Source organism: Adiantum capillus-veneris, chromosome 5 (genome assembly GCF_014529385.1).
Source record: "Adiantum capillus-veneris isolate H3 chromosome 5, ASM1452938v2, whole genome shotgun sequence".
Lineage (NCBI taxonomy): Eukaryota > Viridiplantae > Streptophyta > Polypodiopsida > Polypodiales > Pteridaceae > Adiantum > Adiantum capillus-veneris.
This window is the reverse complement of record NC_140935.1, coordinates 56,125,932-56,144,134: the sequence shown is the minus strand read 5'-3', so window position 1 is coordinate 56,144,134 and position 18,203 is coordinate 56,125,932. Positions and strand designations below refer to the sequence as shown.

General features: G+C 46.1%; 1 protein-coding gene across 3 annotated transcripts in view; it reads left to right on the top strand.

Annotated features, from left to right (window-relative positions):
• LOC147457352 (dynamin) overlaps positions 1 to 18,203 on the top strand; it is a 104,183-nt gene that overhangs the window by 39,575 nt on the left and 46,405 nt on the right. For all 3 annotated transcript variants that reach the window (XR_015188102.1, XM_086512249.1, XM_086512250.1), the window contains exons 2-5: positions 4,073 to 4,152; positions 4,240 to 4,315; positions 4,574 to 4,623; positions 4,740 to 5,003. Coding sequence is in view for 2 of the 3 variants with exons in the window: in XM_086512249.1 (XP_086368375.1) it covers positions 4,073 to 4,152; positions 4,240 to 4,315; positions 4,574 to 4,623; positions 4,740 to 5,003 (470 nt within the window). In the remaining variant the exon portion in view is untranslated. The remainder of the gene's footprint in view (positions 1 to 4,072; positions 4,153 to 4,239; positions 4,316 to 4,573; positions 4,624 to 4,739; positions 5,004 to 18,203) is intronic.

Sequence of the window (18,203 nt, the reverse complement as noted above, 5' to 3'; positions counted from 1 at the left end):
ACCTTGGTTGTTGGTTTCTTTCCAATGGGGTTTATTTTATTTGTTTAAGACCCTCTTTTTGAAGTAGCAAACGGTCGGACATTGTATGGCCAATGTGAACGGTAGATTCACCCGCAGACGGGAAGTGGTCGGCACTGGAATTCGTATGGTAAGAGGATGTCTAGGCTCAGAGCAAGATCATATAGGTCCCCCCGTCGCACTTAGCAAGTTGGTGGATGCTAGGAAGTGAACTCAATTAAGGCGTAAAGTCAAGGTGGGACTTCCAACAAAAAGTATGCGACAGTTGGGCCACATTGCATTTTTGGATGCGGTCCCAATGAGGATAGATGGTCAGAAGACCAGTATGAGCCCAACAGAAGCATCTCCTAAAATTTAGGGAACTGCTATTTTGGGCCGTGAAATGTGTTCGCGTCATTACCTTCGGTATGACTAGGGGAACACTTTATAACTCTGCCGCGAAGTCAACTGACGCGTCGGTTGGGATATTTTTAAGCGGCGAACCCGAAACGGGAAAATGCTTGTAAATGCGCCAAGTGTCACATTTTCAGGGACTTGCCTCTTCCAGAAAAATGGGCGCTGATTTTTAAGCTGGGAGAAGCCTCATTTGCAATCTGTCACAGGTTAAGAGCTATGGAGTGCTTTCTTTCCCTCTCATGTACAGTGTGGTGCTAGGAGTGATGCCCTGCACACTACACACTGCTCTCTCTCTCCCCTACGTGCAGTTATGTGATGCCCCACAAGAGGGCTACTCATTTGACTGATGTACAGTTGTGTGGGTTCATGCTTTTGTGCTGAGGCAAGAGCCTCCTTGAGCAGGAACAGGGGTAGCTAACTGCTGCTCCAAAGCAGGCACTGGTGAGGGTCATAACCTCACCGAACAGGTGCAAAATCAGCGCTGTGTATGCGCTGTAAATTCACTGTTTTTCAGCCGTACGGACGCCAGGATCACTGGGAATCGTGCCCCACTGGCAAAGGACAGTTAGGGGACTGTTTGGGGCTGAAAACAGGGCAAAAACCAGTAAATACAGCGTGCTGAATTTACTGTTTTTGGACAGGAATCAGAGGGTGTATAGTGCAAGCGAGTTCCAGCAGGGGAATTGGTTTCGCGCAAGTTTTGGGGCTGTTATGCTGCCGAAATTTGGCCAAATCAAATGGTATCTAGGTGGATACACGTGAAGGATTCCCAGGACCTTACCTTGTAATTTACCCTCCTAAAGAATAAAGAAATACCGAAAGGGGCGCCAATTTTGGGGCCTACAGGTTGTCGGCGTCTGCTCGGAGCATTCTAGCTTCCGAGCCGTGTGTGAGTTGAAGTGTTAATTCCCATTACAGGTTCTCTTTGCAAAGTGCTCTGTGTGTGTGTATAAAGTAAAGAATTTTGGGTGAAAGCCAACGCCTACCGCCCTACGGGCCGGTTACACTAACACACAAGAAAGAGCCCATGTTGGAGCGAGCGTTGCAACTTCTCCACACTGGAGAGGCCAGCGTTTCCTCCTTTCGATTCCTTTGACTCTGCCCACGCTGCAACAATATTGTGTCCAACATAGAGAGGTACTACTCTCTCTCTCTCTCTCTCTCTCTCTCTCTCTCTCTGCTTTGCATAGAGGGAGAATACAGAGAGATTGAGAAGATTACTATATGCTGATTGTAATCATAAATTGGTACGTCAATGAGTAATTCTCTGATTTTCATAAAAAATCAGCAAAATTAATAAAAAAGCTTCTGATTTTCACCCAAAATCAGCCAAAGGAGTGTTGATTTTCACGTACACGCTTATGTCGAGAAGAAAAACAGATAATTAAACAACACTCATAAAAAATTACATGAAATTGAGGTTATTTGACTCGAATCAATCCATAGGTGTGCACGTGGTCCTTCCTGGAGCCAAGCTGGCTCTGATACTATGACACGAACACTTGGAGAGGATCTCCCGACTACATGGACCATCTACACCACCCGACCATAGCCACCATCCGGTAGCACCCCCGTGATGGAGCTAGCATCTGAGGACGTAGGTGTGCACCTGTAAGACCAAGTGTCCCATACCACCCGGCCTCACCTCCTCGAGGTAACCTTGCACACTCCTAGCCTCACGGGCTAACCACTAGTACTCTGCTAGTTGGGGTCCATAGTTACAAACGAGAACTTGGCCTCCCTTTTATAAAAGTGGTCGGCTATACTAACCGGGTTCACACTACGTTTGCCCGGACATCGGACGCCCATCCCGATGGTGTCTTAGACCAGATCTCCTCTCCTGTAAGCGGAACATAACAGAGATGGTCTCTAAGCGATGCAGCGGCTGCCCATGGAAAACGCCTGGGGTTGATCTGCTGGGCAAAAACACTGGGCTGATCTGCAGCAAAAACGTGGGCTGATCTACAGCAAAAACGTTGGCTGCCCATGCATAGCTCACAAGCCCCTCTAGGGCACCCAAGGAAGGGTGCCCCCCCTCTGGGCTCAACTATAGTGCTAATGATGTGACCCCCCCTCTCCCTATATAGGCCCTTAGATTGGCTGCCTGACCCATTCCTCCAGCTCCATGAGCCTGGAAAATGGGAAAAACTAGGAGGAACTCAGGAGGGAGCACTGGAGGCTCATAGGGCTCAAGGGAAAAATGTGCCAAGGTTGGGGAAAAATACTCCCAGCTTGCAGGAGCATAGATGGCCATGGAACCAAGCCAAAACCCAAGGCTAAACACAACCTGACATAAGAAAACAACCTCACACTGGCCGGGCATAGCCACAAAACAGCCCTCACGCCCTAACAGGGAGAAACGGGGACTCGTTCATCCAACAAGGGAATTCTTGATCCAGGAGGCAATCCAATGTTTGCGAGTAGATGTGTCATCACAATCCCCGACTTTTGGACATTTCCACATCACTTGGGGGAGCCTCTCTCTCAAAAGTAGCCATGGAGGATATCATCTAGAAGGCCATGGATTCGAGATCATCTTATGGCCTGCATGGAGATCAGTAGCCACTGATTTATCGTCAGAAAAATCCCATGTGTGCACATTTGCACATTTTCCCGACCTAGCACAAGTTTCCCGACTTCACCTAAAAAGTCAGTATAAAGGAGACCCTCAGCCTAGCATTTTTCTCATAAGGGCGAGCATAGCCACAAAGAAGCCCTCACTCACAAGATTTAGACGGGAAAACCAGGAGATGACCTCCAACACTCTAACATGTACATCTTTGCTTTTAATAAACCGTTAATCCTTTTGGGTTGAGAGAACACTCAATTGCATCATTTTTGCTTATATATTTATGCGTATGCATTTCTTTATACCTGCTCCAAACCACATTGGCAAGCCTTTACATCTCGTTATCTTCTCTCCGATTGTTTCTTCGTATATATCTAGATTCTCATTTGTTAATTTTTGAAGGACCGTGCTTGTTGACAGAAGTTAAGCAATCAAGAAGGGGAAATTTATCACTAAAAATCAAAATGTGACAGTTTTGTCTCTCTCTAGTCGAATACAAGAAGGGGAAATTTATCATTAAAAACCAAAATGTGACTGTTTTGTTTCTCTCTAGTAGAATACAAAAGAGCAAACAATAGAACATGCAAGAGTTTGGCTGCTCAAGTCATAGCATTTAATTTGGATACATCAGTTTTGTTAGATTTGTCTTGCAAAAGAAAAAATAGGGCTTCATCATTGAAGCTTCGTGAATTGCCCCACATGTGAGTAGTTTGTTACCATATTTGACCATGGCGCATCCAAAGTGAGGTGTGTATACTATGTAGTCGCTTTCACCGAAGGTTGATGGTGATCAGTCCATTGTGGTTAATCAGCCTTAGCCTTTTCTGTGCACAATATCAATTCTTCATATCTTGGTCAGGCCTCTTTTGTAGCAAGCGAGCCTTATAAAGAGCTAAAAAGCGTCCTTATATAGGGCCGGATCACTGTTTCTTTAAAATGCATGGATGGGCTAAGTAAGTCAGAACATTGTGCTAGAAACACATGGTTAAGATGTTGCACATACAGTTGCTGAGGGGCAGATGTGCCTAGTAAACGATAAATGTGTAGGCCCTGCTACATTTTTCTTACACCTCTTTTCTTCTGGATCAGGGAGCATACCTGTGGTAGGGAGTGTGGCTGGTGAAGCCATTGGCTCTTTTAGTAGCTTCAAACCTCATGTAGACAGTCTGGTAACATGAATCTGTCTATATAGTTTGAAGAAAGGCTACTTGTGGGATAGAAGTGGTTTTGTCCAAACAGATGGTTTCTTTTTTCAGGGGAAAAAGTTGGGCATCAAGAATATACAGGCCGGAGCTGGATGTGGCGTTGGTCTTGGCCATGGATTTGGGATTGGTAAGAATATTTTGTAGCATGAAGTACGCTTTAATCATTTTGTTCTTAGTTTGTTTCACCTAAAACTGTTTTATATGCTGCTATCCAATCGAATTGTATCTCCTTAAACCATGGAAGCTGCCAGGCCGTTTGCGCTCTAGAGCTCGTTGAAACCTCGTGCAAGAGCAGCTGTGCTGGTGGACATGTGAATTGATGTGTTGTTGAACTCGTAACTTTGAACTTCTCTTGTTGCTATTGAGAGTTTTGTTTTTGTCGCAGGTATAACGCTAAAGCCTGGGACCGTACTGCAGCTCAAACAACTTATGGAGGTAGGTATATTGAATATGTGAACTGTTCTATCGATCCTTATCATAATTATAGTGACTAAAACCGTGCTTTGTTTGTTTGCTTGTGGTTTCTGCTGTGTGCTTCGTGGAGCTAACAGCAAGCCTTTTCCTCTGTGAATGAGCGAGTGAAGTCTTTTGCGGGGTCTTCAGGTTCTGAAGAGGGCATTAGTGCGGGGTCTTCAGGTTCTCAAGAGGGCATTAGTAATGAGGAAAGAACATTGACTGTCACTGACGGGAAGATTTTACCGGAGATTTTCTCTTCAAAGGGCCTTGCATCAATGCATTCTTTAGAAAGTTCTATGCAGAATATGTCCAGGGCTGCTGACAAAGGGCAATCTTCTCAGGAGCCTACTCATGGGGAGGTTAGTTAAATGCGGTCTTTTGCTTTTCCTATGGAAATTAAGCTGAATTATCTACACAGATCAGATCAAGATGAATAGCTAGCCTTTTTCTTTCTTTGAAAGTAAATCGCACTGATTGGTAGTATTTAGGTGGTGTTTCAAGTAGGTAATATGCTCATTGGTATCAACTTGCTTGCTTCATTAAGGATGTCACGAGGCCGTGGCAACCACTAACCTTAGTCGTCGGTTTCTTTCCCTTGATTTTTAATTAATTTTTGGGACCCTCTTGTTGAAGTCACAAATGGCCGGACATTGTGTGGCCAGTGTGAAATGGCCGACAACCGAGAGTTTCACCCGCAGTCAAGAAGGGCAAGTCGCCACGAGATGGTCGGGCCAGCGGCACTGGAATCCGAGAAAGGGTGTCTAGTGTCACGCACACTTCTAATTCTATGTGTACGTGGACAAGCTACTTCATGACATGGGTTCAGTTCAGTTTAGTTCAGTTAGCCTAGCTTAGGAAGTGTTTTGGCACTTTTGTGAGTCTGTTCGCAGACCGTGCATACCTAGGCACTTAGAATAGATGCATATCCTCTGGTTGCACACAGCATGATCATTAGATTACAGTCAAAACCCATCGGGAGCATTTTTACAGTGCATAGACCTATTTTCCCTATTTTAGCCATTTTACACTTATTATTTTTAAGTGACTATTGTTGGGAAATTGGGTAGGGCAAATTAGCAAGTCAAGTACATAAGAAACCTAGCGCTAGCACTTTCTGGCAGCAGAGGCAGCAGGGACCTGACATCCATAGTGCATCTTCTCAAGCAAGACCCCCCCGGCAAGAAGACTCAGCTTTTTCAAGCAAGCAAGATCAGCCAGCATTTTTGGAGCAGATACCTAGCGTTTTCTGCTGCAACAACCTAGCTCTTCCATTAAGATTCAGCCCTGGCATTTGCAGTTGCAGATCAACCCCGGGAGTAGCAGACCACAACATTCAGCCATAGCGTTTTTGAATCAGCAGTCAACATAGCGTTTTTGCAGATTCTCCGCGACAAGACCATCCCTTGCAGTAGCATTTTCAGTTTTCAGCATCAACACTCCGCACCGCAAGTGTTGAACCTTGCAGATCTTAACTTCCCGCAGCAGATCCTCGCCGCACGGTCAGATCCAGTGTAGTTTGCATATTCAGCCCGGAAAACGCAGATTTCAGCATCTGCGTTTTCACTGCATCGTCATCGCATCGTCGCCATCGACATCATCACCGATATAGAGTCAAAATTCAGTAGATACAAGATTTGCAGATTTCAGCCCTTAGCGTTTTCAGATTTCAGCCCGTCTTGTCGTCGTCCTCATCGTCGTCGACATCGTCGGCAAGTCCATAGCATTGTAGAGATTTGTGCAATCAATAGTAGACCGCTCTCGCCATAGAGAGTGGGGCCTTCGGAGGAGGGTTTGAAAACATTCTAGTGTCGTATTCTTCTCTCTCTACCTCTCAGTCTCAACACCTTCATTCACAGTGTTCACCACTTTGTTTGTGTCCGTTGCAGTCTCTCACTAAAGGAACAGAAGGCTCTCCCTTCCCTAAGTAAAAGAAACCCTTGAGCACAGTTCGGAGCACTCATCTTGAGCAAAGTTCAACATTCACTTCCGCTGCACCTTACATTGGTATCAGAGCTTTGGCAGTGTTCTGGATCACTCAAGGAAAGAACCACATGTTTTTTTTTTTTTTGCGCTTGTTGCGGTCGCACGTAACCCAAGTCCTCTTGGGCGTGTCGATTCCTAATCGTGTTTTTGAAGAGTGACAGGAAACCCAAGAAAGAAGGACTTGTCCAGCCTCCCCTTGTTTCTCTTTTTACTCATTGAGAGCGGATCGTGTACTTAGCGGCCGGCCAATCGACGTGAGGTGGGAAAAAGAAACCTTGGTTGTCACGTGCACATCTAACGCTATGTGTACGTGGACAAGCTACTTCATGGCAAGGGTTCAGTTCAGTTCAGTTAACCTAGCTTTGGGAAGTGTTCTGGCACTTTTGTGTCTGTTCGCAGACCGTGCATATCCAGGCACTTAGAGTAGATGCATATTATCTGGTTGCACACAGCATGATCATCAGAACCCATTAGGAGCATTTTTACAGTGCATAAAACTATTTTCCCTATTTTAGCCAATTTCCACTTTTTAGTTTTAAGTGACTTTTGTTGGTAAACTAGGTAGGGTAAATTCACTAAGCCAATATATAAAAAACCTAGCGCTAGCACTTTCTGGCAGAAGAGGCAGCAGGAACACACCGTTCAACAGGCACCTGCTCAGAAAGACTCCCCCCCGCAACAACCCTAGCGTTTTCAGCCATCTGTAAGCCTAGTGTTTTTACATCAACTCAGCCTTGACGTTTTTGCACAACAGATCAGCCCCGACAGCAGCAAGACAGCAGAAACCCTAACGTTTTTGCAACAGAAACCCTAGCGTTTTCAGCCATCTGTAAGTCTAGCGTTTGTACATCAACTCAGCCCTGGCGTTTTTGCACAACAGATCGCCCCCAACAAGCAAGCTTAGTGTTTTGCAGATTCATCGCAATAGAACTTAGATCTAGACCAGCGTTTTAGTTTTCAGCACATAGACTCCCCAGTACAAGTCCCGAACCTTGCAGATCTCACCTTCCTGCAGTAGATCCTCGCCGCACGGTCAGATCCGTTGAAGTTTGCAGTTTCAGCGCGGAAAACACAGATTTCAGCATGTGCATTTTCAGTGCGTTGTCGTTGCATCGTCGTCATCGCCGTCGTCACTGGCATAGAGTTAGAATTCAGCAGCTAAAAGCTTTGCAGATTTCAGCCCTTAGCGTTTTCGTCCTCATCGTCGTCGACATCGTCGGCAAGTCCATTGCATTGTAGAGATTTGTGCAATCAATAGTAGACCGCTCTCGCCATAGAGAGTGGGGCCTTCGGAGGAGGGTTTGACAACATTGTGGTGTCGTATTCTTCTCTCTCTCTCTCTCTCAGTCTTAGCACCTTCATTCATAGTGTCTCCCACTTTGTTTGTGATCATTTGCACTCTCACTAAAGGATCGAAAGGCTATCCCTTCCATAAGTAAAAGGAACCTTAGCACAATTTGGAGCACTCATCTTGAGCAAAGTTCAACATTCACTTCGGCTGCACCTTACATTGGTATCAGATCTTTGGCAGTGTTTTGTATCACTTAAGGAAAGAACCAAAAGAACCACATAAATTTTTTTGCTTGTTGCGGTTACACGTAACCTAAGTCCACTATCGTGTTTTTGAAGAGTGACAGGTAACCCAAGAAAGAAGGACTTGTCCAGCCTCCCCTTGTTTCTCTTTTCACTCATTGAGAGTGGACCGTGCACTTAGCGGCCGGCCAATCGACGTGAGGTGGGAAAAAGCAACCTTGGTGTGAGCGCAAGGCCGCGGAGGGTGCGCCCGCAGGAAAGAGAAGATCTTGGGTAAGAGAAGATTCTTCTCTAACACAGATTGCAAGCTAAAGAAGAACCTCAAGAACCTCAAGAACCTCAAGACTCCAGATTTTCAAGAACCTCAAGACTCCAGAACCTAAGAACCTCAAGACTCAAGAACTCAAGAACCCAAGACCCACAAGAACCCAAGTTCCTCGTGACCTTCAGAACCCAAGGCTTCAAGTGTATGGTCATTACCCGAAGCGAAATGGATACTTCGCATGGAGGTGATGAGCATGTCAGTGGCGAAGAAGAGTTTTTTCCATCAGGAGGTTTTTCCGACCCTCCCCCTTTCTCATCTATGCCAAGGTTTGCACCAACTCCTATGGAGGCTTTGGTCAAGTCGATGATGGACATGATGGTACGACAAGGTAGACAACGAGAAGTGTGGCACGAAGAAAGAAAGGCAGCCATACAACGTGAGTGCGAGCAAGCACGCTTGGCGGCCACAGAAAAAAACGCAAAATTGGATCGTGAGCACACCGAAAGACTAGCTGAATTGGCTCGCGAGCGCAATGAAAGACGGTTAGAGCGTGAAGCGTAGACAGACCAACACATGCAAGAGTTTGTCCTACTATTCTCTAATGTGCAGGCGCAAATTGAAGAGAATTAAGAGAAAGAGACTCTCTCAGTCTCTTCTTTTTCAAAGCACGACACACATGATTTGCATGATAATGTGGCCATTGCATTGTTGATGGTTTGGCTCTTGATGTAGAGGCTTCGTTGGAAGTTTGATGGAAGCTCGTCGAAGGTAAAGTCGTCCGGCGAGGTTGACATACTTCAGTGTTTACCTTTGCTTTACCTTTTTTCGTGATGGTTCACAATTTCTTCTTTGCATGGATTTGAGAAGCTTCATGGAGTCTTACCGTTGTCTTTGTTGAAGCTTTTGATTGTTGTTGAAAGAAGATGTTCCTCCAGCTTTCTGTCAGGATCAGACTCTCTTTAATATGATGGGAGTCGATTATGTGGAAAGTATCTTTATACTCCCCAATACTCAATTTGAGTACGGCTTCTGCCACTCCAAAGCTAGGAATTGGAATTTTTGAACTTATGTAGAAGAAACTAAAACCACTGGCATTACCTCTACCAAAAGGCTACAAGGATAAGATGGAGAAAGCTACTTTGTAACCTAGTCATCATGACCCAAGTAAGGTTGGTCTTAAGTTTATGCAAGATTCTTAGGAGTTAAAGGTTGGTTGCAAGGATAGGTTGACAGAGGTTGAAAGAGTATGTTTTGAAAGAAATGCTTGCCAAAAGTGGAAAAGATTTTGCATTTGAGCCCCATGAGATAGGGTATCTTGATCCTTCCATCCGTTCGTTAACTTCATGATGAATTGCATGATGATTTTGTCACGTGACACATCTAACCCTATGTGCACGTGGACAAGCTACTTCATGACATGGGTTCAATTCAGTTTAGTCAGCCTAGAATAGGAAGTGTTCTCGCATTTTTGTGAGTCTGTTCGCAGACTGTGCATGTCTAGACACTTAGATTAGATGCATATCCTTTGGTTGCACACAACATAACCATCAGATTATCATCAGATTCCCATCAGAACCCATCAGGAGCATTTTTACAGTGCATAGACCTATTTTCCCTATTTTAGCCAATTTTCACTTATTATTTTTAAGTGACTTTTGTTGGGAACTAGGTAGGGAAATTTTGCTAAGTTTGTATTTATAGAAACCTAGCGCTAGCACTTTCTGGCAGAAGAGGCAGCAGGAGCTTCGGTTCAACAGGCACCTTCTCAGCAGGACCCCCTAGCAAGGCCTAGCGTTTTTGCAACACAGCAAGCAGGGCTAGCATTTTTGCATCAAGAATCCAATTCAGCCAGCGTTTTTGCATTTGCAGATTCCTGGCGACACCAAACAAGCAGAATCCCCAACTTTAGCAGTTTCCTCAGCAAAGACAGATTTCAGCCCCTAGCGTTTTTGGTTTGTAGATCAACCTCAGTGTTTTTGCAGACCTTCATGACGGAATCAGCCCTAGACTCAGCGTTTTCAGTTTTCAGCAGTCAGTTTCCGCAACAGAACCCCCAAACCTCGCAGATCTCACCTTCCCGCAGCAGATCCTCGCCGCATGGTGAGATCCCGCGCAGTTTGCAGATTCTTATCTACGACAAGGATCACACTAACTCCTATGGCAGCTTTCGACAAGATGATGATGGACAGGAAGTTAGAACGCGAAGCAAGAACAATAGAAAGAATGGCAAAAATTGATCGTAAGTACCAAGAAAGAATGGCAGCCATAGCACGTGAACGCGAAGAAAGAATGACAGCCATAGCGCATGAGTGCGCTCAAGCACGCTTGGTGGCCATAGAAAGAAATGTAGAGTTGGATCGCAAGTCCAGAGAAAGACAAGCCAAATTTGATCACGAGAACAAAGAAAGACAAGCAGAATTTGATCGCGAGAACAAAGCAAGACAAGAGAAGAGCGACCAACACATGAAAGAGTTGTTGCGGCTTTTTTCTAATATGCAGGCGCAGTTTGAACAGAATCAGGAGAAGGAGACTCTCTCAGTCTCGTCTTCTCCACAGCAAGACACACATGATTTGGATGATAATGACAAGCATGATGAATTGCATGATAATGATAAGCATGATGATTTGCATGATCAAGATGTGATTATTCACGAGCATGCTGATTTGCATGATCAAGATGTGATTTCTCTCAAGCATGATGATTTGCATGAAGATGATGTGATTGTTCACAAGGATGATGTGTTAGTTGATACTTTCTCTAGTGAAGCTAACCTCATTGCAGAGACGATCAATTGTTGACAAGGATGATGTGTTAGTTGATACTTTCTCTAGTGAAGCTAACCTCATTGCAGAGACAATCAATCACGAAGCACCGATCTTGGCTCTTGAGTCGAGGTCCAAAGAAACCCCCCAAGAAGAACCGATCTTGTCTCTCGAGCCTAGGTCCAAAGAACCCCCCCAGGAAGTATTATATGTTCGAATGATCAGTCAGCACGCATTGTTCGAGTGTTTCATTCGTGATGCTTTCCTGCATTTTAGTCACTGTCCTTATGTGATCCTTTTTCATAGGCATGACATATTGTACGATGAGCACGATTCACTCATGAATGAGCACGATGTATGCGGATTTCTCATTGGAAGATGAAAAGTTTGCACCCAAGGAATTCACATTCCTTGTCTCTTCCTTGGAATGACACAGTATCAGAAAGAGCACAAGACGGATTGAACATCAAGCATGGGCATTTCCATTGTGATTTGCCACAGTTGATTGATTTAAATCAGAAAGTCAAGATTCGACCCCATTGTTTGCGTGTGTTTGATGAACAGTTTGGCACTTCGTCTATTTGTTCATCTGCATTGCATGCACAGTTTTTTCGAAAGACTAGAATTTTTCAAGTCACTTGACATGGAATGGGTATGTTCATGTTTCTGTGTTGGAAGTTGCACCCAAGGAATTCACATTCTATGTCTCTCAGAGTTACCCGGAAAGCGGAACGGGAACGGCGACGGGCCTCCCTGCGGAACGGGGGAATGGGAATGGGCCCGGAACGGGAACGGCGCGGAACGGCAGGCTAAAAAAACACCCAAATATTATTTTTTTTAGCGTTATGTGTTTGAATACAAGTAGTATTAGAGTCCTTTGACTCTAATACCCACAAAATTGAAAAAACACGATTCGAAGACCATTTAACCTTATTATGACTTGATTGGGATGTGAGGCGCCCAGAGTACATAGCCAGATGAACAACAATGAGCAAACACAATGCCCATAGTACATACACAATGCTCTCAAATAATTGCAAGAGTAGTAGTCAGAGATAACACTTTGGAATTAATTATGGCTAACATAGTAACAAGCCTCAAGGGCCGCCAGCGGCCAAGGTGCTACAAAAAAACCAAAGGGGGGCAAAGTTCAAACCAGACTTCAGTGACCACAATACCAAAAGACTGAAGGTGACAAATACCATAAAGATGCTAGTAGCTACAAATGGCAAAGAGGGCAAGGCTCAAGCAGCCATACAAAAAGGTGGATAAATGGCAAAGACTCAAGACTCAAGAGCCACTAGCCTGAGAGGCCTCCCAATCGGTAGTAGCCGGCTGTAAATCATGCACATCCTCCCATTCCTCATCATCGAGGTCTAGGTCCGGCTCGATCTCAGCCTCAGATGAAGTACCTGGTGTTGGTGGATGTGCATCTCCACCCGCCTGAGAAGCCTCTTGCTCCATCTCCCACTGTGTAAAAGGATCTATCTGTTTGTGTGTACTCTTGCAAAGCATTTTCAAATTTGCGCTGACGAAGACAAGATCATTAGCCTTCTCCACTCCAAGCCGATTTCTCTTCTTGGAAGCAATGTGGCTAAAGGTACTTCACAATTGCTCCAAGCATGAGGTACTAACTGACTGGCTGAGAATACGGATCGCCAATCTCTGAAGCTCAGGGCCATCATAGCCATAGTCCTCCCACCAAAGCACTGAACCTATTTTCCTACGATCAATCTGAGCATCTGGACTGCCAAATGACCCCCGCATCTCTCTGTACTGTCTCAGCTGATCTCTGACAATGCGTCGCCCATCTCTGTCTAGAACCATTTTGTTTAAGATCTCTGTAAATTGGTTCATGACTTCCCTATCTGTCTCTTGCCCTGCACCTTGGAACTCTGGATCCACCATGTACGTTGCCCCGTGTAAAGGAGAGGCATATGAATTCCACCTCGAGCTGCAAAGCGCATGGATCTCCTCATATCGCTCTGCGTTCGGCTCAAGCTGTGCAAGCTGCTCAATCATGCGGTCCATTGCCTCATAAATCTTGCCAATGCAAGGATCCATGCCATCCAGAACTCGAAGCAAATGAACCACCGGTTTTACCTGTGCATCTAGACTCTTGAGCTCCTTCCAGAACTCAAGATCCTCTGCCTTATCCTTGCACAAAATCCCTGCAACTGTCTTTGCATAGGGGGAGGTGGTGAACTCATCACTGATGAAGACCTGTCGGACCGCATTTTGACATTCAAACAGCCTGCGTACAAGAAGAAAGTTGAATGCGAAGCGGGTATCTGAATACTTTAGAAGCACTTTGCCGCCCGACCTCTTGAGGTACTCACTCCGAACCAAGTTGTGATTGTTGATGAAAGTAGCCATCTTCACTGCATCAGCAATGACTGGAGCAATCCAGTCTAGCTTGCTGATGTCTTTTAGAAGGTTGTTCAAGCAGTGTGCCATGCAAAAGCACACTGTCACATGCGGATAGTGGCCCTCTATGATAGCTGCTGCTGCCCTGTTTGATGCCTCCCCATCTGTGACAAAGACCACCACGTGTTGCTCACCGATGGTTTCTATGGCCGCTGTCCACTCTGTAGAGAGGACATCGGCGCACTTGCCACTCTTAGTGGCATCATGAGAGTGCACAAAGTACATCTCTCCACTGGAGTATGCGACGAGACCATGGATAGATCTCTTCCTTGTATCGCTCCACCCGTCAGCAATGAGGGAAACGCCATGTTTTGCCCAAAGACGCTGAATGTTGAGGGTTGCTTGCTCCACGATAGCCTTCTCTCGATCGAGCAAGGTGGTTCGGAGAGCCTCTGAAGATGGCGGCACATAGCCGGTGCCATACTCTCCTATCTGTTGCACCATGACTTTCCAATACTCCGACCTATTTCGATCAAACATAGAAGAGGTTAGTATCAAAAAAGTGGAAACGACGATAACGGAAGAAATGAGAGAGAAGATTGATGAATCATAAAACAATGAACATACCTCGCTGCGACAAATGGGATATGGTCGTGATAGAAGAATCGGGCCACGGCCGCATCCACCTCTTCCTTCTTCTTTGGGTCCCAAGAGGTGGCAACGGTCTTTTGGCGACGACTTGGACCTTTTGAAGATGCACCAACACCTACACCGGGTAGAGAGGAAGAAGGGAAAATGAGGGTTTTTGGATCAATACCTTTGCGTGCCGGCTTGGCTTTATGGTTGAATTGCCGATCCTTTTCCTCGAGCTCCTTCCTCTTCTCGATGCTTACGTTGGCACAAAATTTCACCTCATGTCTCGGCACTCGAAGAAAGTGTGCCCTCACTTTGTCATGCCCCCCTTTCCGCGTGTAAGAGCATAGCTTGCATCCCCATGCACGAGAACCTCCCGCCGCCGACAAGGTGCCCTCCGAGGTCACTTCATCCCACCACGACCATTCCTTCGCCTTTTGAGTGTTGCCCGCATGAACGGAGGGGGTTGAACGAGAAGAAGAGGCCATGGATGATGGATTATCCGTGATAGAGAGAGCTTGATCTTGAACTTTGAGAGAGAGAGAGAGGGATTGAGAGAGAGAGGCTTGCCGCTTGATTCCTTGAGAGCTTGAGCCTTGAGCCTTGAAAGTTGAGGGTTAGAACTTAGAAGTTAGCCCAAGAGAGAGAGAGGTTGAGAGCTTGAGCCTTGAGGCATTCCGCGGTGCCACACTATGGCTTGAGAGTTGAGAGCAAGCTAGGGAGAATGAGCTTGGCTTGAGAGTTGAGAGCAAGGCTCAAGCAAGGGAGAATGGGCCTTGAGGCTTGATGAGTGTGTGAAGAATGGGGGAGGAGGGGGCATTATATACTTTTTTCACTGCTGAAAATGGCCGTTGGCTGCCCAACAGTCATTTTTTTAAATTTCAAAAACTGCCGTTGGGGCCGTTCCGGCCGTTCCGGCCCGTTCTGTCCTGTTCCAGTCCGTTCCGGTGGTCCCGTTCCTGTGACAGCTTTCAGCCGGAACGCCGTTCCGTTCTGACGCGTTCCAGAAACCTCCAGCCGGCCGGAACGCCGTTCCGGCGTTCCAAGGCCCTAAAATGCCGTTCCCCGGTAACTCTGATGTCTCTTCCTTGGCATGACACAGTATCCGAAAGAATTTAAGAAGGATTGAGCATCAAGCATCGGCATTTCCATTGTGATTTGGCACAATTGATTGATTTAGATCAGAAAGTCAAGATTCGACCCCATTGTTTGCGTTTGTTTGATGAACGGTTTGGCACTTCGTCTATATGTTCATCTACATTGCATGCATAGTCGTTAAAGAAGACTAGAATTTTTATAGTCACTTTACATGAAATGGGTATGTTCATGTTTTAGTGTTGGAAGTGGTTTTAAGAATTTTCATCCTCGGAGATTCTTGAAGAAGGTAGACACATGACTATAGACGAAGTTGAAGCATTGAAGGAGCCATAGATGACTTTGTGTCGCTTTCGGCCCAGCCCAAAGAAGCAAGCGTTGCAGACCTTTATGAAATTCAAGTATCGCACGATCCACAAATTAAAGTGGGCCTGCGAAGAGTCCTTTCCAGGATTCCAGACGCTGTTGGCGATCTCCCTCGACGCCATACAGTTCGGTACCAGTACCTCACTTTGAAAAGGAGGGGATGTCACGTGCACATCTAACCCTATGTGTATGTGGACAAGCTACTTCATAACATGGGTTCCGTTTAGTTCAGTTCAGTTAGCCTAGCTTAGGAAGTGTTGTGGCACTTTTGTGAGTCTGTTCGCAGACCGTGCATGCCCAGGCACTTAGAATAGATGCATATCCTTTGGTTGCACACAGCATGATCATCAGATTACAATCATAACCTATCAGGAGCATTTTTACAGTGCATAGACCTATTTTCCCTATTTCAGCCAGTTTTCACTTATTATTTTTAAGTGAGTTTTGTTGGGAAACTGGGTAGGGCAAATTAGCAAGTCAAGTATATAAGAAACCTAACGCTAGCATTTTCTGGCAGAAGAGGCAACAGGGACCTGACATCCACAGTGCACCTTCTCAAGCAAGACTCCCCCCCCTGGGCAAGAAGACTCAGCGTTTTTAAGCAAGCAAGATCAGCCAACGTTTTTGGAGCAGATACCTAGCGTTTTCTGCTGCAACAACCTAGCGCCATAGTTACCAGGAACGGGAACGGGAGGGTCCGGAATGGGACGGGAACGGGGAGAAGGAAGGGGCCCCGGAAGAGGAACGGGGCCGGAACGGTTGACAAAAGTAAGGCTTGAATTACCTCCATTCAATTTAGTCCGAAATCAACTCCTAAACAACCCCAAAACTTCCCCCAAATCTGTCCCCAAACCTGTCCTCAAACTCCCCCAAATATGTCCCTCAAACAGCCGCAAATATGCCCCCAAATGCCTACTTTTGCTCGTTCTGCCCCACGTTCCCCCGTGTGCCCCCCGTTTCGGAACACCGTTCCGGTTACACCTTGTTCCGGAACGGTGTTCCGTTCTCGACTCCGTTTTGGAATGGGACTCGTTCGGAACGCCGTTTCGGAACGTATGGGCTGTGTTCTACCCGTTCCGTGTTACACTGCCTAGCGCTTCCATAAAGATTCAGTCCTGGCATTTGCAGTTGCAGATCAGCCCTGGCAGTAGCAGACCACAGCATTCAGCCCTAGTGTTTTTGAATCATCAGTCAACATAGCGTTTTTGCAGATTCTCTGCGACAAGACCATCCCTTGCACTAGCGCTTTCAGTTTTCAGCATCAAGACTCCGCACCTCAAGTCCCGAACCTCACAGATCTCAACTTCCCGCAACAGATACTTGCCGCACGGTCAGATCCATTGTAGTTTGCAGATTCAGCCCGGAAAACAAAGATTTCAGCATCTGCGTTTTCAGCGCGTCGTTGTCACATTGTCGCCATCGACATTGTCACCGACATAGAGTCAGAATTCAGCAGATACAAGATTTGCAGATTTCAGCCCGTCTCGTCGTCGTCCTCATCGTCGTCGATATCGTCGGCAAGTCCGTAGCATTGTAGAGATTTGTGAAATCAATAGTAGACCGCTCTCGCCATAGAGAGTGGGGCCTTCGGAGGAGGGTTTGACAACATTCTGGTGTCGTATTCTTCTCTCTCTACCTCTCTGTCTCAGCTCCTTCATTCACAGTGTTCACCACTTTTTTTGTGTCCATTGCACTCTCTCACTAAAGGAACGGAAGTCTCTCCCTTCCGTAAGTAAAAGGAACCCTTGAGCACAATTCGGAGCACTCATCTCGAGCAAAGTTCAACATTTGGGTGGGTACTAGGAAATTAACTCAAAAGAGGCATAAGGGACACTTGGCGGCTCCAAATAAATTTTCCAAGTCAGCTTGAAGAGGGGGTGCCCAAATTGAGAGAGGAGGTTGTTTTGCTTCATGAAATGAACTCAAGAGTGTGTGAGTAGTGGGTGCCAGTGATCATAGCTTTAATTGAAACCTTGCCTTCTCCCTTGTCTTATGTAGCGTGATGATTCCGCTCTCGTGTCAAAGACGACTGCACCAAGGACGGTGGGTCGGGGACAATGTAGCGGGGCTCACGCACAGGGCGGCTTTGAAGGCGGCATCGTTCGCTCGTCCTTTCTTTTTCACTAAAGGTTTATTTTTTGGGCCCCTTTACACTCAAGCGGCCACCTTTTCAAGTGAGTAGTTGCCCAAGATTTTGATTGAGTCTAAATGCCAAATGGCCCTTTTATTAAATTAAACAAAACGCCTGGCTACTTTAGTGTGAAACTCCTAACAAGCCACACACTATCCCCTAGGCAGTTTACCCCTCCCGCTCTCTTATATATTCACACCGGCGAGCGTGGGTATACTATACGTCATTGAAGTCCATCTCGCGCGTAGACCAATCTCTCTCTAGCCCGTCGGCCATCTTTCTTGCGCTATCTCTCACTTGCTTATTATACTGGACGTCTTGGGCGTATCTCCCAAGCGAGCTTCTGCTACATACTCCCGTATTTACTCGTAGATCCAAGCACTATGGCATCACGCGACGCTTCTCCGCACGAGATAGGCACTG